Source organism: Morus notabilis, unplaced genomic scaffold, assembly GCF_000414095.1.
Source record: "Morus notabilis unplaced genomic scaffold, ASM41409v2 Scaffold1276, whole genome shotgun sequence".
NCBI classification, from domain to species: domain Eukaryota; kingdom Viridiplantae; phylum Streptophyta; class Magnoliopsida; order Rosales; family Moraceae; genus Morus; species Morus notabilis.
The window spans coordinates 307,846-332,531 of record NW_010361531.1 but is presented as its reverse complement, the minus strand read 5'-3'; the positions used below and the strand labels follow the sequence as shown (position 1 = coordinate 332,531).

The window sequence follows — 24,686 nt, the reverse complement described above, 5'->3', positions numbered from 1 at the left end:
GGAAAGAGTCAAGTTTTGAGTTTGAACCAAGTTTAGAACCATCATACTATGTGGCACTTGGCTCAGATAATTCATGGTATCTATTTACACAAAAGTGGATTAAAACAGTTTATAAGACGGGCTTTCCGAATGTTGCTTTAGCTCAGGGGGATGCTTTGCCTCGGGAAATTATGAGGACACTTCTTGACAAGGAGGAAATGAAATGGGAGAAGCTTTCGGATTCTGAATTTGGTGGCGTATGGTGCATGGAAGGATCAGTTGAGACATGGCCGTGGAGTTTGAATGTGCCGATTTTGAACAGTCTTTCTGAAGAGGACGAGCTTTTACATACATCGAAAACATACCGTGGTGCTGTAGAATCTTACAAAGCACAAAGAACCAAAGTTGCACGTTTGAAGAAGAAGATATCACGCACAGAGGGATTTAAAGAATTCAAAAAGATCCTCGACATGACTAAGATAACCGAGGAGAAAATCAAGCGCTTGAATGCTAGATTAAGACGTTTGACAAATAGAATAGAGCAGATTGAACCATCTGGTTGGAAGGAATTCTTGCAGATCAGCAATGTCATTCACGAAACAAGGGCATTAGACATCAACACCCATGTCATATTTCCTCTCGGGGAAACCGCAGCTGCAATTCGAGGAGAGAACGAACTGTGGCTTGCAATGGTTCTTAGAAACAAGATCTTAATGGAACTAAAACCAGCGCAACTCGCTGCCGTCATTGCGAGTTTAGTCTCGGAAGGGATTAAAGTCCGCCCTTGGAAGAACAACAGCTACATGTACGAGTCCACCACAACAGTGCTCAACATCATAAACTTCTTGAGCGAGCAAAGAAACTCCCTCCTTGAACTACAAGAAAAGCATGGGGTAAACATTCCCTGTTGTTTGGACAGCCAGTTTTCGGGTATGGTTGAGGCTTGGGCTTCTGGGCTGACTTGGAGAGAACTAATGATGGACTGTGCAATGGATGAGGGTGATCTGGCCCGACTCTTACGACGGACTATTGATTTGTTGGCCCAAGTTCCTAAGTTGCCTGATATTGATCCAGTCCTGCAGAGTAATGCACGAAGTGCTTCTGATGTCATGGACCGTCCACCAATTAGTGAACTGGCTGGATGATTGATGGCTACTTATGCCAACACAATTTGTTCACAAAGTTTTGTTTTGTTTCCTATGTGGGGAAAGCCTTTTCCAAGGTTAGTTATATATAATCGTTATTTTTTATTTTCAAGTCAAGTCAACTAAAATTTAGCCAAAACAAGAAGACAGAGAAAAAGAAATTAAAAGCCCCGAGAGTTGAGGTCTTTTAGGCTACACCGTGCCTATATACCACCTTACAAGAATAAAAATACTGGTACATATGTAAATAGCTGTACTTTAAATTTAGTGAATTTCGACAAATATAGAAAAAAAAAAAAGTTAGGAATATCAAATAATTTAAGAATTTCATTATATTTAATATAAAACTTTTATGTTTTGTTCTCCCTAGAGACCAGTCGGTGTAGTAATATTCTATTTTATTGGATTAACAATGGGATCCGTACACTCGAGACTTGTAGTACTGTATCTCGTACACGCATCAGTATATTTTATTGGATCGACAATAAGATTCACTCGAATTGAAGTAATGCATCTCAAATACCCGCATCGACTAGGGTCACTTTGTTGAACAATGCTTCATTTTTTTTTTTTTTTTTTGGCTTCCGAATTTGTTCACCGAACACTTACCATTGATGGGACCTTTTCTTTTGAGGTTCACAAGTGATATAACCAAATCACTATTCTACTATTATACACACGCACACACAAAAAGTATCCATGAATTGAAAAAATACGCGAACTGGTGTAATATTAATGGCATCTTGATGTAATCACCAACTTTCCACCCAAAAAAAATATAAAATTAAAAATCAAATATGTGTCCTCCATGTAATATACAAACCGGAGAAAATGAAACAGATTCTGGACCTTACAATTAATAGCAAAATGACGATTTCTCGAATGAGAAATTAGGCATATACAATATTACAAATCTTAGAGGGGAAAAAAGGGGTAGCAGAAAAATAATAGAGAACAATCCCCAACCATCTCTACCTCTACAACTGTTTCTGAAGGCTAAGCAATAATAAAGGAAAATATAGAGGGAAAAAATGTATTATTAGACAAAATAAGATGACAAAAGGATATAGATGAATTGAATGAACATGTATCTCTTTAAAGTTTACATCACAATGACCTATATTTACAAGTAGGTCGTGGCTAAAGATGCCAACTCACAGTATATTACAACTTTCGAGCAATGTCATCTCTTCCCTCAACTCTTTTATCAACTGTTTTATTTGATTGGTGGGACAGAAATACGATGATAATACATGATGAAAGGTTAATTTCCACAGAAGCTATTCACTCACGGCGCCTCATTCCTCTCCGATTTCAGGCGCCTTGTGTATGAGTATCCGTGCAAATTGCTCTGCTCCAGAACAAAAACGAAATGTTGAGCATATTGTCAAAAATTCATACGCGTGAAAAAAAAAAAGAACACATCCACCAAATTAACAAAAACAAAGTTCATAATCAGGATTAGAAAGGTACATACTGTATTTACTTTGCACCATGGAAAGGCATGTCAAGAGCTAGAAAGCAATCGGTGAAACCGCTGTACTCTACTTGAGCCATTTGAAGACCTAACCTGATTGTGGCAAGAACTGTTTCTGTACCAAATTTTCCTCTTCTTTTTTGTCCGAAACAAAAAGTCTTCTGTGTCTAAAACGTAGGAAACCTTACTCAACAAAATACATATGAAAACGTCAAATTCCAAATCTTATCATCATCTAGTAATGAAAAAAGCACGCACAAACAAATTAAAGATGGTTTACCTTGGATGAATTGCAAGCTATCTTGCATTCGAGACCATTGATGACTTGAAGTCCTTCCATGGCCTGACAGGTAGCAGAAAAATCATCATTACTGGCACATCTGCTCTTATTCCTGCAAAAACCAGGAAGCACTATCAACAGTGACTACTAGACATTGCAAAAGTCTTGTACCAATTTCAATAAATCCGACAAACCTCTTCAAGAAGATCCCGGACTTCTCTTTCTTATCCGGAAGAACTGAGAGGAAGTCATTATGCAGATAGGCCGAGAAATTAGGATCCATGGATACAGCAGTTACTTCTGGCTTGTCGTGTCCATAGTCCATAAGCTGAATTGATAGGTGGGTCGGTGAGGATGACTGTAATGAAAAAGAAATTAAAAGGGAAATTTAGTTTTTTTTTTTTCAATTTAAAAAATGAAAAGAAAGGAAAAAATTAAAAATTAAAAAAAATCTGTGAAAACCTACACATTCGATTCGATAAATGTTCTCATCATGTAGAAGAACACGGGCATTCTCATGATAAACAATATCAACAAATCTTCCCGGTTTTCTTGATTTTTCATAAGCATATAGTTGGAGAAGCTTGTTGTCCATCTCATCCGTAGCAACTGTTTGGAGCTGAAAAAATTTGTGGAAGAGAAATCTTCATGAAAAAGAAATGCTGCTAGGAATGGAAAGAAAAGAACAATCATAGGACAATGGAGAGAGACAAGAAGAGGGAGGAGAAGAAAAAGCCTACTTGTGTTACCTGTTTAACAAGTTTGTAAATCAACTTGTCTAGTGTAAATAAAACGTATGACTGGGTTCCAATTATAGCTCGGCAATCATCCTCAAACTTTGTGTTATCAGAAGAACCATCAAGCAAGTTGTAAAGCGCACTCATAAATCTGGACCACGAAACGAAATATGAAGCTCCAAGTTAAAATATAGCAATTTCTTTGAAGTTGCATAAAATTAGAGATAAAACATAAATCAAAACCAATATCCACCTAGCATAGAGATCTGTCGGGGTTGTATCACTTGAAGCCCTCCACTTCCTTTCAGCAGATGATGAATTGATTTTAGCCGATTGTATCCTCTCGTATAATGTCTGCCAAATTGGATTTAAAAAAAAGTGTCTTTGACTGCCATACTGTGTAATTGTAAGTCAAATGAATCACACGCATGCATGTGAATTTATAGATGTATGTGTGTTTCCAGCGAAATGTAATGAGCTATACCTGGTGAAGTCTGAAAAGCACGTAGAAAGAATCATTTCCATAAAAAACACGAGAGTCCTTCTCTTTATCATGCAAAGCGGGAGGAACATGCTTTGCAAGAGGCTTCACAGTCAGTAGAAAACGTTCAGAAAGGGGTAATGACGTTCCATCTCCCTCAACATCATGGGCATCAGCCATCCCTTCAGCCTCACCTTCACTCTCGGCCTTTGTATCATGCTCATCATGCTCCCCATCTTCCTCGTGCTCTTCACGAGAACACTCTTCACCATCACCAGACTCACTTCCTGAAACATCACCATTCTCAGAAGCATTTTCACTATCCTCTGATGACCTCTGAGCACTTTCCTCCCCTTCATCATCAGCATCTGCATCATTCTCTCCTCCTGCCTCCCCGCAACACAATTCTTCCTCTCCATGTCTGTTTTGATATTGCCTACTAACAGCACCATCCTTTGCTTTATTCACTGCTTCCAAAGCAGCCTCCCCATAATTTGCAAAATTATCCTCTTCAAAATCTCCATTAGGAGATAATTCACCCTCTTCTCTTTCAACCTTGAAATGCGCAACAGATTCTTCTTGATATCTATGACTTTTGGTGCCTTCTGTCACAGCCCCATTTGAAGATATAACAGGTCTCGTAGAATCACAACCCTGATGCATCAATTTTGATCAAAGATAAGAATAATGGCACGATCCATGCTGTTAACACATTAGCAGAAATTTTACTGTTAAACAGTACCTCTGATGAAGGAAACTCAAGTCCACCATCAACAGTACCATTACCCGGCCTGGAAGGAGTAGCACTAAGACCTTGCAGTGGGAAAAAAGGAGCATCTCAGTGATCTGGTAATTGAATGAGAGAGAGAGAGAGGCAAAAGAATAATAAGCAGTTTTAAATTTGAAGGTAGATTAGCATCCAAAAACCTGATGTGTCCTCTACGTTTCTTCCATTACTTTGCTCCACACCAGTGGCATGTGAAGTGTTTGAATTGCCTAACCGTTCACTAGGATGGTCTTGTTTGTTGACTCCAGATGCTTCATCGGCCGTAGATACATGAATCTGCAGTTTCCCATGTCCAGCGGCACTGGAAGGCTCATCTTTACGTGCACGATCCACATCAACAGAACTATCTTCCTTGTTGCCATTATCTCCATTTGCAGGCCAAGTTCTGCAAGAACTTGATTGTTCAGGCGGAATACTTTCATCTCCATTTCTGCAAAGATTTAACTGTTTGGAATTCACAACAGTAGTGCCACCTCGAGGACTGCCTTCACTCTCTCCCGCACTTCCAGGAGCACTTTTGACAGCATGAGTCTTTGTCTTAACGACATCTTCTGTGTCCTCTGCGCCCTGCGGTCGCGAAGGAACACCAAGCATGGGTTCCAGGAAGGTTGTCCATATCTTCATAACTTTATCCAACTGCTCAGTCGTACAAACTTCTCCACATGAATATTTGATGAGCTGATACAAATCTTCATGGATATCAGGATCAGGATACTCAAATTCCAAGTTTGGAATGATTGGTCTTCTATTTCCAGCAGCTATAGCAAGAAGAACATCATCTTCCTTCCGCTTCTTCTCACTTATTTCTTTTATCTCTGCCAATAAGGCTGGGGAGGGAAATGACAAGCCAACCATCAGTATATGAAAAGAATAAGTGACAAGAAAGGGAAATAGACAAATACTCCTTAGAGTGCATGGGTCTGGATTTTTATCCCTTACTCTTGATTAATATCCTTTTTAGTCAAATAAGTATATTAGTCAAAATGGTATTAATAGAGAGTAACAGGTAAAAATCCATACTTATGCACTCTAAGGCTAAATTCAACAATTTTCTCGACAAAAGAAAAGAGTATACTAAGAAAGGCCCGGGGTGAAAAATAAAAGAAACAGTTGTATGGAATATTATCTTACAGGCAGTTTGGTCATAAAGACCATGAAAAAAAAAAAGAAAAAGAAAAACAAACAATTGTACGGGTCATAAATATGGGAAAGTTGTGATATAAGGTTGTTGTTTTACCTTTTGTACTCAAACTCTTCGTGTCCTGTTGCTTAAAATAGAAGCTACGATGATCAAGTGATTTGTGATAGTTCTTTGAATATATTTCAGCCCAAACTTTGTTGAAATCAGCACGACATCTTGCCCACTCTTCTTGTTTTTGCTTCAAACGGGTTAATATTACAGGCAAAGCAAGAGTAGCATTCTTCCTCAACACGTCCATCACATCAAGCCCATGATCACCATACAGCCGTTCAATGCACCTCAGATTCAGAGCTACAACAAAGACGGGAAGAATGCCGTCAACACATAAAAGCCTCCAATGACTGAACTCACATCACAGAAACAAAATATGGCATCTAAGAGACCATTACCTGTGAAGTGATCTTCAATACGAATTGGGCTATCTGTCTTGATCGTATTGTTATTGATCTTTTCCAGGAGTTCTTCTACACGCTTGGTTGTCACATTGACAGACTCTAGCAACATGTCCAGTTCAAACCTGAGAACGTCAATAATAGAACATTAAGGAATGGCAAAGTAGATGCAGTGACAGCGCTATTTCTTTCAAGCAATTTATATATCATTGAAGGAGGAAAGAACAAGGAAATATCCAGAAAATGATAATGCACGACATGAAATGCTATTCTTTTCTATAGAGCAATAATTACAAAATTTTTTCCTTCTATAGTCAAATGATGAGACGAAGACTACTCTGATAGGTGATGATATAAAGATAGAACGAAATGGAAGACCATCCCAATTCACGACAACCATAAACTAGTAACAAATAACTATTAGATTCTGTTATGCTTCAAAACCTGTCATCTTCGCATCGGAACAGACTTTCTTCATACTGGTTTTTGCGCATGTGTTTAAATGAGTAATCTTCACTTCCTGAAGTGACAGATACCCAATGGTCATTTAATACTTCATCACCAAGAACAGTTCTTTGACTCGCAGATGGTATTGGATACTGCATAATACAACATATAGCAACATGAATAAAATGACCTGAATAGAAAAAATATGAAAGAACTATGAGAAAAACACAACATACATTCTTTGGCAGAAGACGGTAGCTAGGAGTGCAACGCTCACAGTTGGAAAGGTCAAGTTCATTGATAGGTTTTCCAAAATACTTATCCTTGCTGGGAAATATAGACATCTTGTGACTTCCAACATCTTTATTCCCATACACAGCACCTTTGTCATTTCTATCCCTTTCTCTGTTTTCACGATCTCTATCTTTAAGCCCATCATCTCTTTCAAGATCACGCTCTCTATCCCTATCCTCTACCTTCACTGGTCTAGGCACATGGCCATCATTCCACAAAGATTCTGTAATCAATTCACAAAAAAGAGAAATTTCAAAAACACCATAAATCAATCATTCAAAATTTCTTACACGAATCTCAGGCTTAAAAAAAAAAAGAAAATGGGTTGGATTTTGTTCCAGCCCCAGAACTTTAAAAATAAACTAGTGTCTCACAATAGATGAGAAAAAAAGGGGGAACAATTCACTTTACGTACTTTTACTCATGACACCGGCAAGGAACCCATCTGCAGGACAGGACTAAATTAGATACATGTTTCATCGTACAGTATGTGGGTAAGAGAAAATCTGAAATTTAGACAATTACCATTCTTTTCGCAACGTGCCAAAAATTCATTGAACCCATCCATAAGATCTGGATATCTTCCAAGTAGATCACCCACCTGCATAGCGTACAGAAGTGAAATTCACCCCAAATTATGCATTATATCAGTGAACATCAATTGACAAAAAGGTAGATGTTCAGTTCTCAGCAACAAAAAAGATAAAGAAAATCATTTATGCAGAATTAAATAAATTATTCAAAAAATCATGCCATACCAAAGATTGCAATTCAGATCGTGTTATAATTTCCTTGCTATAGATATGCAGGCACTTCAAAAATTCTTGGTAATCATCAGCATTTCGTAACTTCTCCTTCACCTTCTCGCAGAATGCAAACTCTTGACTATATATACCTGCCACAACATGCAATAAATTAAACAACTGGAGAAAGAAAAACAGGCATTCAATAGTAGTAATGTACTTCAGCTGGGGAAAAAAGGTCATAATCTTAAATCAAAGGCCACACATGGCATCAGTGCTCACTAGCCAAATCCATGCACAGCTGCAATCAGCAATATTCTCAGTTAACTATTTATTGTAATCTTCTCGGGAGAGAAAATGGTAAAACAAACATTTCATCCTAGAGAAGTAAACAAAACCATTAACATTAAGAAGACAGTTCAAAATTTAATATTGATCAAAAAATTATGAGTGAGAACATTTTCAAGAAGGTAACCAAAATGAAAAAGAGTAAATGCGACAATCTCTTTAACTCATTTAAAGGCTTCTCTATTGATGGAAGTAAATTAACTTTTACCATATGGCTGGGATACAAATCAAAGTTAATGCTTAAAGGCAATCCTTATCAACAATCTTGATCTACCATCAGATTTTTGACAATAATTATGTGAGAAAATCTCATAAAAGGAGCATCAAACACTCACTTTTTGCAGAATTTTTGTCGTCGTATGAGGATGAAATGGGACGCAATCCAAAATTCTCATCACCATCCCCACCTTGATGAATTTGTTCACCGGCTGAGTCTTCAACTCTACGTGCAGACTTCCTTTTGTGGGGATACCGCTGCAGGTTGAAGTCCCTGCTGACATCATGCTCAAAATCTCTATCATCTCGTTCGCGTTCCCTTCTTTCTCGGTCTTCTCTCCTTTCCTTTTCTTTTTCCCCCCGCCGGCGCTGCTCTTTGTCTGCCTTCATTAGGGATCTATCATGATCCGGATCAGGACGGTCAACACTAAGGTCACGATCTCCATGTGAAGCCAAGATCCTATCTTTCTGTCAACAGATGTGTAACTACAGATGTTAGCTCAGTGGGCAATGTGGAAATTTTTTTACCTTTTTCTGAAAGGGCACACAACTGAGAAAATATACAAACCTTGTCAACATGCATTTGCCGCATAGTGGGCATGGCGGAGCTCCTATCACGGAGCATAGAATTCCTACCAGATGGAGGATAATGAGTGGAAGCTGCTGCTGAAGCATCGGGTAGAAAATGAGTGAACTCCACAAGCAGGTCTGGGTGATCATGAAATAGTGTTGCAACCTGCAAAATTTAATGAGATGAAAACCATGAAAGGCAAATTTCAAAAAATCCGCCCAAGAAGCATCAAGCCAATACACACCTCATGGTAGACCTCCTGAATGGACTTGTTTTCCTTTCTGTACATGTTCAAAATGTCTAAAAACGATTTATAAACATGATCATCACCTTGAAACCGATTCTGCACGTAGAAAACTTTATCAGATTACAGCACTTGATAACAAAACTGTAACAAAATGTTTAAAACTACAAAGAAATATTCCCACCTTAATCTTGTTGACGAAGTTGATAGCTTCTTCAAATTCGACGGGTTTCTTTTGTGGAGGTTGATCATCCTCAAGTGGTAGGGTAATCTCATATCCTTTTGGCAAGAATGTATTGAAACCCAAAATTAAGTCTCTATGTCCCTTGAATAAATCCTTCACCCTCTCTATAACACCCGCAGTGTCAATTCTGCAGCCAATGCAACATAAACAGAAATCAACAACAAGCAAACTTTAGGAACCCAAAACCCACCCCGCTCCAGTCAACCAGATGATAAAATATCAAGAAAGGAAGCATATCGAACGGCATGATCGAACCTTTGAGCCTTGAAATCTTTCATTACTTCAAGAAAGTCATCATATTTTTCCCGTTTGTCCTGAAATATGTCCTTCACGGCCTTTAGATATGCCAGTGCGTCATTTGTTGTAAGTTTCTGGGAGCCACCTCCTCCCATCATTTGGGGTTGCCCAGACCTTCATTTTCACAAAAATTAAAAGAAAAAAAAAACAAAAACAAAAAAAAAGTTGTAATTGAAATTAATTGACGAGTTTTCAAGGTTCCTTACTCCTCCAGTAGATAAGAACACCAACGATAACAACTTTCATGTAAAACTGAAACATAATTTGCACATACCATACAAGAGCATGACCAGATAAAACAATGATAAAATGCTATTTTCTTTTGTCCCTCTAGCCTCGACGAGGCTTAAAATTCCACACAATGATAAAATGCAATAACCAGCAGAATCTAGGATAAATAACATCTAACACATAACTGAAATTACAAGCTTAAAGCCCTAGTTATAGACTAATCAAAACTACTCTCACTGAGTCGTAATTCAAACAAAATACTAAGAATCCTAATCTAAAATTCAAATACAACAACTAAATAAAAATGAAAATCCTAATAAAACACAAATTCCCCAATTTCAATAAGCTTCTCCAACATCGGCAAGTTACAATGAAAAGTTAGGGAAAAAAAAAAAACTAATCTTCCTTCGGCTGGTCAACCTATTTGATAGAAAAAATCACGATTTATCAAAAGGTGAAACATTTGTTCAGAAAAAGAAAGAACGCAGAAAAAAAAAGAGGAAAATTTACGAACAGGAGAACTCATTAAGTTCCGAATAAAAGAAACTCAATTTCATCATCCACAAAATTTAACTAAGATAATCAAGCAAGAAAACAAAGAACAGCGCATAGAAAAAGTATAAACAAAAATTAAGCAAAAAAAAAAAAGATTGAACTTACGGTTCTCCACGAGAGGAAACCATAGGGCGTTTGAGTTGAGAACCCATGTAAACGTCGTCTCTGGACCTCTTCATTTCTGAAACAACCTCCTTTTCTCCTCAACAAGAAATCATGCTTCTAACTCCGATTCAAAGCCAAAAAAGCCTACAAAACCAAATTTTCTCATTAAAACCAAAGCAACGAGCACAAAGCAGATCTAAAGCCAAACGCGCAAATTAAACCACAAAAAAATTCCAGAAACACACGAACAAACGAGAATTACAATCCGAACCTCTCAACAGATCACCTCCGAAACAACCGAAATCCCAACCACACAAAAAAGATGAGTAAATTACATTACTTGGAAGGCCAAAACGCCTCCGAGAAAGTTTTTTTGGCCAAACACGAGATACAATCGAAGCGAAAATTTGCAGAGAGAGATCCTCAAGTCGTCGGAAAAAGCCGAAGGCTTCCTTCCAAAACAAGCAGAAAAGCACATACAAAGCTCAAACACGAAGATTACGCGATTCCTCAACAGCCTTATATGGAGGGAATGCGATAATTAAAAAAAAAAATTCACAATTTTATCCTTCCTTCCCTTTCTTCTTCGTCTTTTTTTTTTTTCCTTCTTTTTCTCAGAAAACAAACAGACAGAAAGAAGAAGAGACGACACAGCAACACAATGTTATGTTTAAAAGGAGAGAAAGAAAGAGTTTCAGAGATTGTGATATATATATATATATATATATATATTGTGTGTGTGTGTGTAAATATAGATGCGTTATATGAAATTGAATTTGTTGAGAGAAGGCGAATTTGGGGTGTGGAGATAGTAATCCCTCGGCGCCCGTAATTTCCACTGTCCCGGTCACCTGGCGGATGATTACCGGCAATAGCCGGTTCACGCCGTGCTACCGGATACAAACATTAGGGCTTGGCCTTTTTGAGGGCGTGCTAAGCACGGAGAAATGATATTATGATCTAACATAAAGGGCAGGGTGGCGTAGTGGCAAGTTTTGGGTAATTAAGGGAGCATTTGAAGGGTATATGAGTCAATTAATGTGTTATTTGTGGCTTTTGGTTTGTGTCAACTGTCAAGGGGTATGATATGCAAATTTTTGGGAATTAGGGTTAGGGCAAATGTGTGTGCAATTGGTAAAGGGGTTTCTCTTTTTATTTTTATTTTTTTTATTTTTATTTTTTTTTTTGTTATAAGTGTGTGGAGGGGTTGTTAGTAAATCAAAGTGGGTTTATGAATTTTATCTTTTTTTTCTTTCTTTTTTACTTACATTTAGGGTATATTTGGTAGTGATTTTTGGAGCCTAAAATTAATTTTCTAACTATCAACTGATAATGATGTTTGGTAAAAATCATAAAAAATAATTTTTAAATAATTTTTAAATAATTTACAGTCAAAATCAGAAGCAGCTTAAAGACAACTTTGACTTTTAGATTGTGCGGGAATCAACATAAAGTACAATTAATGAAACTTTCATAATACCCATAATATCCTTGGTGAAATTTAAAATTCTATCTTGGTAAACACTCAACTGCTTTTTATAACAGTTATTTTTTCTTCAACATAACTAATAATAATTTTTTTAAAATCTAACGCACTATTAAACTGACACTTAGGGCGCGTTTAAAACTCATTCCAAAATGATTTTGTTGTTTATATGAAAATGAAAATGAAAACGTTTTCAATCTCAGATAGAAATCGTTTTTGAAAATGTGTTTAGTAATTTTATCAAGAGATTGTTTTCAATGTAAAAAAACCCATTAATGTCTCTCTTTCTCTTTCTATGCTTGAGAGAGAAGGAAACGAAAACAAAAAATGAAAAAGACTAACCGTGTTTGGAATTAATCCCGTTTTTATTTTTCACGTTTTTTGAGAAATAAAAAATGAAAACGTTTCTAAAACGGCGTTTGGCGCAATAAAGACAAAAAGGGAAATGAAAATGATTTTTTGGTTTAGTGTGAAATGAGAGAGAAATGAAAAATGACTTTTAGTCGTTTTTCATTTTTTATTTTTGTTTTCTCATCTCTCAAGTAGAGAGAGAGAAAGAGATACATTAACGGGTTTTTTTTATACTGAAAATAATCTCTTGATAAAACTACCAAATGTATTTTCAAAAATGATTTCTGTCTGAGATTGAAAACGTTTTCATTTTCATTTTCACACAAAAAATAAAATTATTTTTGAACAAGTTCCAAACGCGCCCTAAAAGTTATTTTTCATTTCTCTCTCATTTTACACTAAACTAAAAAATCATTTTCATTTTCCTTTTTTATCTTTATTGTGCCAAACGCCGTTTTAAAAACGTTTTTATTTTTTTCTCAAAAAATATAAAAAAAAATAAAATCAATTCTAAACACCACCTTAATCTCCTTTTATCTTTGTTTTCTCAATGATTTACGTTTGTAGAGATTTCTATTGTTGTCTGAGAATGTGGCTACGGCGCTATGGTTGGAACTGGAGAGGTCACCGGTGAAATGGGCTGGACTAGATAGATTTGGGTCCTAGTGCTAATGATGGATCCTAGACATTAGTAAGGCTACAAGGCCTTACTACCAAAGCCCAAAGGGCCGCCCAAGTCCAAAGAACATTATCGACCGTAACATGAGTTCTGAGTTTGAGAACACGTTCCATTGAAAAGGTGTAAAGACCATCCCAATAAAAACGCTAATGTAAATTATATATTATATGGTATGTTATTTTTATTTTTGTTTTAATATATAACACTATTTAAAATGTTAAATTTATTTTTGAGAGTTATAAAAGTAAATTTTAATTATTAAAATAATTAAAAAATGTAAAAGTTATAATAATTATATGAAAAAGTAAATATTTCAGCTAATAACAATTAAATGTTAAATTTCTCGTATGCTATATTTAGTGAGAAATTTATCACAAAGAATAGCATATAGAAAATTTAGCATAACAAATAGAATTGCATTTAAGAGTATTTTTTTTACACTCAAATACTAAATTTACAATTGATACATTAATTATAGCATCGCATGCTCTAAGTTGTTTAGTGGGTGTTTGAGATGTTTTCCATGTATTGAAGGATAAGATTTTGTTTTTCAGTCCGTCATAGTAAATTTTCTGAATATAAAATCACAACAATAATATAACTGCACAATCAAGCCGAAAATTTTGGGGAAAGGAAAGAAATAGCCATTAAAAATGTATGGGTCAGGATTTCTACAATTTAGTTTTAATTAATAACTTTTTCAGTCAAATAATTATACTGACAAAAGGATATTAATTAAGAATGAGAGGTAAAAATCTATGCCCATGCACTCTTAAAGGTAATTCTACAATTTTCTCCAAAAGAATTTGCATATTCTTCATGGAAACAAAAGGCCAAAAAGATTACATGTAAAAAAAAAATATGAAAAATGAGACAAACACCCCTTAAAATGTATGAGTCTAGACTTTTATCCCCACTTTTAATTCATATTCATTTTTCGTATTAATTAAGAGTAATGAGTAAAAATTTAAACTCATACACTCTAAAAATAAGTTCAACAATTTTCTCATAAAAAGTGTATATCTATTACTATATTAAAAGTGAGAGCTCCTTTTGGTACTATTTAAAAATTTGGTTCAAACATTTTCTCTTTTCCCGTGTCGTCGAATCTCAACCTCAACACTCCTCAATGGAGGTACGAATTCGTATGTATTTTAACCTCAAATGATTGATCGTAGTCTGGCTAGGTTTAGGCCTCATTTGTTTTGTAAATTCAAGTTGAGATGTGACATTTTTTGAGAGCTTTTAATTGTAATAGAAAAAGTTAGATGTGACATTTTTTAAGAGCTTTTAACTGCAGAAACCTAAAACTGAAAACTCGAATCGGTGAAATGAAAGAGACTTTAGTGTTTTGTGACTTTTTCTTTAACATTTTTTTTACTTTTTTCTTAAAATCTTGTAGTAGACCAATATTTATTTAGTCGTCTAGTGTTTTTCACTCATTAAAAGTTCGTCCAAGGCAATCAAGTATTTGGTTTGTTGTTTCCGGTTTTTCTTGTTTAAATTGATATCTTATATTTCAGATGTATTCCATTGAAAAATCGTTTAATTTAATTTGTTCCTATAAAAATTATATTAATTGAATATAATCCTCTAAAATATTGTTCTATCAAATGTGATCTTTATAAATACATTTTTTTCTAATAACCATAAAATATTTTTTTCTCTTTCTAAGAAAATAAATTTTCTCAAATATAACCCTGCTTAAGTCTATTTTTTATTGTTGTTTCTACTAATTTATTTTTTTAACCTTTTTTACCCCCAAATCTTATGTTCGTTTTCTCAATCTTTTGAATTATTATTTTTCAAGTAATGTCTTATTTTTAATTTTATTATATAATTCTACTAAACTCTTTTGAGAATTATAAAACTAACAAATGAAGCTAAACCCTTGGAAAATAAAATATCTATGTATAAAAGAAAACCCACGTGGGAAAGCTCTAACTAGTAGCAAATAAAAGTCTCTCTAATATAATATAATATTATTTCCAACTTAATCAATTAATTGGGATAGTCATGGACAAAAATGTCAAAAATACGATTTAATACAATTAGAATTATGATGTTAGGAAATTATATTTCCTAATAATAATTATGGGCACATATTTATAACAATTATATTAACGCTATCTAATTAATTAGGCTAATTAAGCGGTCTAATTGTAGAGAGCTCAAAATAGTCTCCTAACTGAGTATGAGCTGAATTGGTGGATACCCAATATTGATCAAATTAGGTTTAATATGAGCCTAATGGGGCAATATATAAAGAAACTTAAGTTATGGTTCCTAATACGTCAAATCATTTGGTCGTTTTTCTTCTTCCCCATCTAGAGAGAAAACACCCCATTCAAGAATCTGGTGATTTGACTGAGGAAGACAATAACTCGACGTGCTCGTTGTCTTAGAGAATTCTATTGGAGATTAAGGCTACACCAATGGAGACAAGTATTTGTTCTAACCTATTTTCTTAGTAATTTGGTGTGATGATTCCTGGAATGTGGAATAAGGATTTAAAGATCCAACAAATGGTATCAGAACAGCCATCACATTAAATTATTGAGAGAATTTTTTTCTCCAATATCTCCGGTTGAATATTATGTGGATTGATTTATATGATTTTTCTACAAGCATGTATATTGATAATTATATGAGTTATTGGTGATTGATTTCGATTATTATTTGTTGAATAATTTTCAGATTAATTGTTATTCACAAAATTTGACTGTCTGGAAAATTAAGAATTAAGAAAATTAGGTAAAAGGCTTTCTGGGAAAAAAAATTTTGGAATAAAGATTGTGGACGACGGCAGCCTTGGCTGCCGGTGTTGCGAAAATAAGGGCGCGGCCATTAGGCCGCGCCGATGGGCTAGCCGCAACTTGTGGCCGCGGCGGGATAAGGAACAGCGGCGGCCAAGGCCGTTGCATAAGGAAAAGATTAAAAAAAAATTAAGGCCGGCGGCAGCATCTACCGCCGCCGGCACTGTGGATGACTGATTGTAGCCTTCTGGCCGTGTCGGTGGCGACAGAGCCGCGGTGTACCACCACGGCTGCACACAGTGGGGGCTTGGCGACCGCCACATCTGGTCAAAGGTCGCGACCCTAGGGTTGAAGCATCTCTGGGCTTCAGCTTAGAGCTGCCAAAAAAAAGTACACGGGCCCATTTAGGGCCCGTGACAAAAGAAGGGACCACAGGCCCGATTGGGCCTGTGATTTAGCATAAGGCCGCAAGTTAATACCTGCGGCCATAAAGAAGCAATATATTGCCAATTTTGGCAATTTGGGTTTATTTTAAACCCAATTTTAGAAATTTTAGGCATTTAGGCAATTTTTAACCCATTAAGAAATTAAGTGTAAATTAATTAAAGATTTAATTAAATAAAATGAAATTCCGGTTCTTTACTTTGTTTTATCTAATTATCATTGCACTTAATTATCTTATATTTTGAAATAAATTGATTGAAATAATATTGTTGTCCAAGTAACCTCTGTTGTGGATGTTAATAAAGATGTATATGCCTGTTATTTATGCGAATAATGATCAGCCCAAAGGAAGGTTATTATTTGGCCAAATAATGGGTATACCTGTGGTAATAAATATGTGACAATTATATGGTTTTTCATGTGAACAATAGTTGGCCTAAAGGAAGGCTATTGTTTGATAGGATTTATTGTCAATATTTGATTACTGCGCGGAGAGTACCACTTACAAGCTGATATTTCTAGTCCAAAAACTAAATATCGGTGTTATGCTAAGTATCTTGAAATGGGCCTACCATCCTTCGGATTGTTTGTTTATGTCATGTATGACATAAATGTTGATTGTGAGTATGTTGTTTTATTTTGTCTTCTATTCAGTTTATGCTACTGCTGCTAATGTTTCTGCACAAATAAGTATGATCCCAATGTTGAATGAGACGAATTTTAAGATCTGGAAAGAGAACGTGGAAATCGCTCTTGGCTGTATGGAATTAGACGATATGATAAGGATCGAGCGACCCACTTCCACTACGGAAAATCCGAACATGGATAAAATTGAAAAGTGGGATCGCTCTAACCGCGTGAGTCTAATGATCATAAAACGCTCCATTCCATAAGTGTTATGAGGCTCTATTAATGAGAGCACTAATTTTAAGAAGTTCCTCAAAGAAATTGAGCAATATTTTACCAAGAATGAAAAGGTGGAAACGAGTAATGTTTTAGCAAAACTCATTTCCATGCGGTATAAAGGAAAGGGGAACAAAAGGGAGTACATTATGGAGATGTCCAATCTCACTGGGAAACTCAAGGCACTAAAGTTAGAGCTATCTAATGATCTGCTCGTGCACTTGGTTCTAATTTCTCTTCCTACACAATACGGGCAATTATAACACCCAAAGGGACAAATGGACTCTTAATGAGCTCATTTCACATTGTGTGCAAGAAGAGGAAAGACTCTAGCAAGATAAAACTGAAAGTGCTCACTTAACATCCACCTCTCAGAATAAGAGAAAGAAAAGAGATAAGAATACTGCAAAAGGAACACCTAAGCAAAAGAAAGTAAAGAAGCAGGATGATGAATTCACCTGCTATTTCTGCAAGAAGGGAAGACACATGAAGAAAGAGTGTCAAAGTACGCCGCTTGGCATGAAAAGAAGGGAAAGACTCTCGTTATGGTTTGTTTTAAAGTTAATTTAGCTTATGTACCTAAGGATACTTGGTGGGTAGATACTGGTGCTACTACTCACATACGTATGTTTATGCAGGGTTACCTGTGGAGCCGACCACCAAATGATGCTGAAAAATTCATCTTTGTGGGCAATGGCAAGAAAGTTCCAGTAGAAGCTATCGAAACATTTAGATTATCATTGAAGACTAGTGTCTATTTGGATTTGATCAAGACTTTTGTTGCACCGTCATTTAGACATAATTTAATTTATATTTCTAGTTTGGACAAATCCGGTTATTCTTGTTCTTTCAGTAAAAAATAAAGTTAGTCTTTTTCATAATTCAAATGTTATTGGTACTGGTTCTTTAATTGATAATATTTATATGCTTGATACTGTTACTTTTGATAATGAAATTTTACACACTAGTGCACGAGGTACAAAGCAAAAATTAAATGAGAATTTTGCCACCCTATGGCACAAGCGTTTATGTCATATCTCTAAACAGAGAATTCAGAGGCTCGTGAATGATGAAATTCTTGGTCTTCTAGACTTGACAGACTTTCATGTTTGAGTTTAATGCATTAAGGGAAAACAAATAAACATAAGGAAATTAGGTGCCGACGGTGCCAACAGAGCCAAAGATGTCTTATAACTCATTCATACTGATATTTGTGGATCATTCCCTACAGCTTCTTGGAATGGTCAATGATACTTATTACGTTCATAGTCGATTATTCAAGATTCGGCTACCTATACTTAATACATGAGAAGTCATAATCAGTGGACATTTTTAAGGAATTTAATGCCGAAGTTAAACTTCAACTAGGCAAGAAAATTAAAGCAGTCAAATATGATCGTGGTGGTGAGTACTACGGTAGATATGACGGATCATGAGAACACCATCCAGAACCCCTATCTTCCTAAAGGAATGCAGAATCATCCCACAATACACAATGTCAGGTAAGCCTAGCATGAATGGTGTTGCTGAGAGACGAAACATAACTTTTAAAGACATGGTGATAAGCATGATTAGTCATTCTTCTTTACCTAAATCACTTTGGAGAGAAGCATTAAAGACTTTAGTTTATATCCTTAACAGGGTTCTAGAACTATGGATAGGAAAAAGACCTAGCAATACGCACTTACATGTTTGAGGTTGTCCAGCTGAAGCAAGGGCCTATAAGCCAAATGAAAAGAAACTGGACTCAAGAATGATTAGTTGCTATTTTGTTGGATACACTGAACGCTCTCGGGGCTTTAAATTTTACGATCCCACTACTAGGTCATTCTTTGAGACGGTAAATGCGAGATTCCTTGAGGATATTGAGTTTGAGGGGGAAGATAAAATAAGGAATGTCGTCTTTGAGGAAGATGATTTTGTTTCTCTTCTCAATATTGCTATTGACAATGATCAGGCTGTTATTCCTGCCATTGTCCAAGATGCAACTCTAGTACAAAATAACAATGATCAGGCTCTTGTTCTTAACATTATTCCAGAACAAGACAACAATGAGTTTCCCCCTACGGCACCTATAGAGCAAATTCAACAACCTTAAGAAGTGCCATTAAGGAGATCCATTAGAGAAGGAAAAGTGCGATTCCAGATGATTATATCGTCTTTCTCCAAGAACATGAAGATGGTGTAGGCTTACGGGAAGATGATCCTATTAACTTCCAACAAGCTTTACAGAGTTTTAATGCTCAAAAGTGGATTGATGCCATGAAGGATGAAATGAAATCCATGAAAGATAATGACGTTTGGGATCTTGTCAAGTTGCCTAAAGGAACAAAACCCATAGGTTGTAAATGGATATTTAAGACCAAAAGGGATTCAAAAGGTAACATCGAAAGATGTAAGGCTCGTCTAGTCGCCAAAGGATTCACTCAGAAGGAAGACATAGACTACAAAGAGACTTTTTCTCAGGTTTCTTCGAAAGACTCTTTTACGACAGTTATGACACTTGTGGCTCATTTAGACTTAGAGCTACATCAGATGAATGTTAAGACAACGTTTCTCAATGGCGAAATTGATGAGACGATTTATATTGTCCAGCCAGAAAATTTTGTATCTGGATATTCAAAGTCTATGGTCTTTAAGTTAAAGAAGTCCATCTATGGTCTCAAACATGCTTCCCGTTATTGGTATCACAAGTTTCATCAAGTTATCGCCTCTTATGGTTTTGAGGTGAATGTGGTCGATGATTGTGTATATCAAAAGTTTAGTGGGAGTAAATTCATCAACTTGATTTTATATGTTGATAACATATTACTTGCCAACAACGATATAGGCTTATTGCACGAAACTAAGAAATTTCTCACTAAGAATTTTGAGATGAAGGATCTTGGTGATGCGTCTTTTTTATTAGGAATACAGATACTATGAGAATGCTCTTGAGGTATCCTTGGGTTATCACAAAAGGGCTATATCAAAAAGGTTCTCGACAGATTTGTCATGAAGAATTGTACATCAGGAGATACGCCCGTAGCTAGAGGAGATAAGTTTAGTCTCAGTCAGTGCCCTAAGAATGAACTTGAGATAAAGGAAATGGAAAAGATTCCTTATGCATCAACAATAGGAAGTCTAATGTATGCTCAAGTTTGTACTCGTCAAGACATAACATTTATAGTGGGAGTATTAGGCAGATACTTAAGTAACCCAAGAGTGGATCATTGGAAAGCAGTCAAGCAGGTTATGCACTATTTGAAGAGAACAAAGGATTACATGCTCACCTATAAGAGATTAGATAGTTTAGAGATCATCGGGTATACTGATTTCGATTTTGCTAGATGCTAAGATAGTAAGCGATCCACGTCAGGCTATATTTACATGTTGGCAGGAGGAGCTATTTCTTAGAAGAGTGCTAAGCAGACACTCATAGCTTCTTCTACCATGGCTGCAGAGTTCGTAGCATGTTATGAGGCATTTAATCATGGGATGTGGCTGCGAAACTTTATCACGAGGCTGAGTGTGGTTAATAGTATTGAAAGGCCGTTAAAGATATTTTATGACAACAAATCGGCAGGCTGTATTCCAATACTAACAGAAGCTCTACGAAATCAAAGCATATTGATATCAAGTTTCTGGTTGTTAAAGAAAGAGTTTAGAATGGTCAGATTTTGATAGAATATATAAGGACAAACTCTATGCTTACGGATCCGCTAACCAAGGGCTTAACGCCCAATGCCTTTCACGAGCACACTGCTTATATGGGTGTTATTTTGTTTAAAGATACTATGGTTTAGTGGGAGTTGATTTTAGATGTTCTATAACATAAACATTTATTTGTTTATTTTCTGCAGAATAAATGAGATGAATTTACAGTTTTATAGTTTTTCCCTCTGAATGTGTTAATTTTATGGTTGCAATTTGGCATTATGTTTTGAAAATTACAAATTGATCTCATAAAGAAAAAATCATGACCAGTTGGAAATATGCATGTTGGATATCACATTACATGTAATTTTCATGCCACTCATTCATACTCGATCTATGTCATTGAATATGTTGATATGGTGACCATGGAAGGTTTAGTTACATTTTGAAAGTGACAAAAGCTGCCATGAGCCCATGCTAATATAAGAGATGGACCAAATTGTACCGTAAGTGAAAACTAAGGATAAATAACATAGAGTTGCGCACCTAAGGAATTATGTATGATATAATTGTGTCAGGAATCATATGTAGTCAAAGTGGGAGATTGTTAGGAAATTATATTTCCTAATAATAATTATGGGCCATATATTTATAATAATTATAATAATTATATTAACGTTATTTAATTAATTGACCTAATTAAGTGGTCTAATTGTGGAGAGCCCAAAATAGTCTCCTAACTGGGTATGAGCTGAATGAGTGGATACCAAATATTGACCTAATTAGGTTTAATTGGAGCTTAATGGGGTAGTATATAAAAAAACTTAGGTTATGGTTCATAATACGTCAAATCATTTAGCCGTTTTTCTTTTTCTCTATCTAGAGAGAAAACACCTCATTCAAGAATCTGGTGATTTGATTGAGAAAGACAATAACTCGATGTGCTCGTTGTTTTAGAGAATTTGACTGGAGATTAAAATTGCACCAATGGAGACGTGTATTTATTCTAACCTATTTTCTTAATAATTTGGTGTGATGATTTTAAAAATGTTGAATAAGAATTTAAATATCCAACATATGAAACTAATAGAAGGTTCAAGGTTTTCGATAAGGTAAAACAGGCAAAAAGGAAATAGAACTCTAAGCAGCTCCTTTTTCAGTTTAATTACTCCCTGCTCAAGAATTTTATTTTTTTGTTGTTTATTCTTATCCGAACGTTCAAGCATGGCTGCATAGTTTTTTCTCTTTTTTTTAAAAAAAAAAAAAAAGCTTTGCTGTATGGTTTGCGCAGAGGAAGACACTACAAATTTTGCCGTTGAAGTATGCTTTCGAAGATTCTCTGTTTCTTTTTAGTTAATTATTATTGAGTTTATGTTTAGGACGTGTTGGTTGTCCTCAACTTAAGTGGCTCAGTTTTGGGTTAACCCAATTTAAGTTGGATAAGAAAATTACTGAATTTATATTTAAAATTTTGGCCCGATTTAATTCACAGATTTGAGTTTTTAATTTGAGTTGAAATATAATTTTATATTAGAGTTTTTCACTGTAGCAGAAAATATTATATGTGACTTTATATGTGAGCTTTTAATTTAATAAAATTAAAATTAAAAATTTAAATTGATAAAATAAATGAGACTTTTTACTATTTACTTTTAGTTAATATATTTTTGATTAATATGATTATTTGATTAAAAAGAAAATTTTAAACTCATCCACTCTCACAAGTATTCGTCTCCCTTCTTGGATGAGATTGAATTGCTTGTTTGTCTTTCAGAATCCATACATGGGTTGACTTCTGTTTATTTACAGGCCCATGCATACCTCTGCCTTGTTGAGCCGAGAGCATGATGCACAGCAATTTTGGGCTTCACAGAATACATGAGAAAAGTACATGGTTCGCATAATTTTATACAAGTTTATTATTTATGTCATTTATTTAGTAATTATATTTACACCTTAAAAATTTATTAATGTCTCTACTAATTCATAATTTATATCTATTACAATTTTACCCTATATTAAACTTACATTAAAATTCATTAATATATCTCACATTAACTACAAAAGAAAATTGTATTCTTTCAAAGAAATAAAAGAGTATACACCCACATTAATTATAATTAGAAAGTAATTTTCAAAGTAATAAAAGAAAACATACCCCCACATTTGTAGTTAAAACTAATTTTATTTTTCATAAACTCTAAAATTTTCTCCATCAAATCTTTTGACAATTTCAATGGAAGTTTCGATTGAAACAATAAAAAAAAAAACAAGTCTATTAAAGAGCCAACACATGTTAAAAAGATATTGATTCACAATCTGCACAATTATATATGGATTTCTTTCCATTTGACAAAAACATTGTTGCATATGAAAATTATGGTTTTCGAAGAAAGAGGAGGAGGAGGAGGAGGTAAGACAAAGACAATTAATAAATAAAGATAAATGAAATATTTTTATGAAGGGTAAATGAAATTACAAGATTTTTAAAAAGGAAATATAATATTAATAATTGAAAGATATTATTTTATTTTATAAATCAAATCAAGATTAAAATTAGGTTGGGGTATAAAGGAGTTAAATTAAGTATTGTGAAAATTATATCTATAAAAGGATAGACTTTTAAAATTTTTATTAAAAGATTATTAATTGGTGGAAATATTAATAAATTTTTGAGGTGCAAATATAATGGTTTCCTACATTAATACTCTCACAGGTATTTATCTCCCTTGTTGGATGAGATTGAAATGCTCGTTTGTCTTTTAGAATCCATCCATGGGTTGACTTCTGTTTATTTACAAGCCCAGTCCGGGTCAGGCCCACGTACACTTTTGCCTTGTTGAGCCTAGAGCATGATGCACAGTAATTTTAGGCTTGACTGAAATAGATGGTTTTATATAGACCTATTATTTATTATTTATGTTATTTTAAATAAGGGAGAAAGAAAGAAATATGCTAAGATTTAAGATGAATTAAAATTAATAGGTTAATAATTTACATAAGTTAATAAATAGGCTAAATTACTCTTTTTGTCCATAACTTGTCTGGTTATGAACCATAACTTGACAAGTTATTTACGGTTTTTGTCCATAACTTGTCTGGCTATGAACCATAACTTGACAAGTTTGTCTATAACTTATCTGGTTATGAACAATAACTTGACAAGTTATGGCCTATTAATTTCTATAACTAAAAATTGACTTATATACTTTCTTAAGCTTTTCATATTGGCCTATTTTCTACTATTTCCCTTTAAATAATTGAGTATTATCATAATTTTTTTCTTTATTAATTTTAAATGAAAATTGTTTATAATTGAGTATTATCATAATCTGTTTATTTCTCTTTATTACTATTAAATGAAAATTGTTAATTTTGAGTGTAATGATATAAATCATATTTTTTTATTATGTTGAGTGGTATTTTTTATTCTCTCCCATTGAAGATTCAATCAGATATGCATGGTTTTGGAATGCACTTCAACAGATAGATATTGATTATTAAGTCCTCAATGGGAATGAGCCGAGTGTCCACAACACAAAGGCCGGAACAGACTTGTTTTACAGGGTTTTTGTTTTTAATGGATTTATAAGGTGTTTTAAGATGGGGAAAACGTCACAATATTTCAATTTCACATTAGTAACTATGAACGAAGAC

The 24,686-nt window shown here is 34.8% G+C and overlaps 2 protein-coding genes across 5 annotated transcripts in view; one reads left to right on the top strand and one right to left on the bottom strand.

The window, feature by feature from the left end:
* LOC21394294 (DExH-box ATP-dependent RNA helicase DExH15 chloroplastic) overlaps positions 1-1,236 on the top strand; it is a 5,290-nt gene extending 4,054 nt beyond the window's left edge. For both annotated transcript variants that reach the window (XM_024166822.1, XM_024166821.1), the window contains one exon: positions 1-1,236. This exon ends at the window's left edge or, in 1 of these variants, runs on beyond it. In XM_024166822.1, the coding sequence (XP_024022590.1) occupies positions 1-1,124 (1,124 nt within the window). In that variant the 3' untranslated portion in view covers positions 1,125-1,236.
* A 731-nt stretch (positions 1,237-1,967) lies between these two features.
* On the bottom strand, positions 1,968-11,371 carry LOC21394293 (paired amphipathic helix protein Sin3-like 4). 3 transcript variants are annotated; one of them, XM_024166818.1, is made up of 24 exons: positions 11,046-11,371; positions 10,775-10,918; positions 9,842-9,997; positions 9,527-9,713; positions 9,343-9,441; positions 9,096-9,263; positions 8,647-8,995; positions 7,979-8,115; positions 7,746-7,821; positions 7,636-7,665; positions 7,163-7,443; positions 6,924-7,078; positions 6,477-6,604; positions 6,124-6,378; positions 5,027-5,713; positions 4,842-4,912; positions 4,103-4,753; positions 3,872-3,972; positions 3,631-3,769; positions 3,348-3,500; positions 3,076-3,239; positions 2,882-2,993; positions 2,602-2,784; positions 1,968-2,475 (listed from the first exon to the last, which is right to left on the bottom strand). In XM_024166818.1, the coding sequence occupies exons 2-23, from the start codon at positions 10,846-10,848 to the stop codon at positions 2,632-2,634; spliced, it is 4,326 nt and encodes a 1,441-aa protein (XP_024022586.1). In that variant the 5' UTR covers positions 10,849-10,918; positions 11,046-11,371; the 3' UTR covers positions 1,968-2,475; positions 2,602-2,631. The 3 variants fall into 3 exon arrangements, with proteins under 3 accessions (XP_024022586.1, XP_024022588.1, XP_024022587.1); XM_024166820.1 differs by having other exon boundaries at positions 2,882-2,981; XM_024166819.1 differs by having other exon boundaries at positions 11,110-11,371.
* Between the last annotated feature and the right edge of the window lie 13,315 nt (positions 11,372-24,686).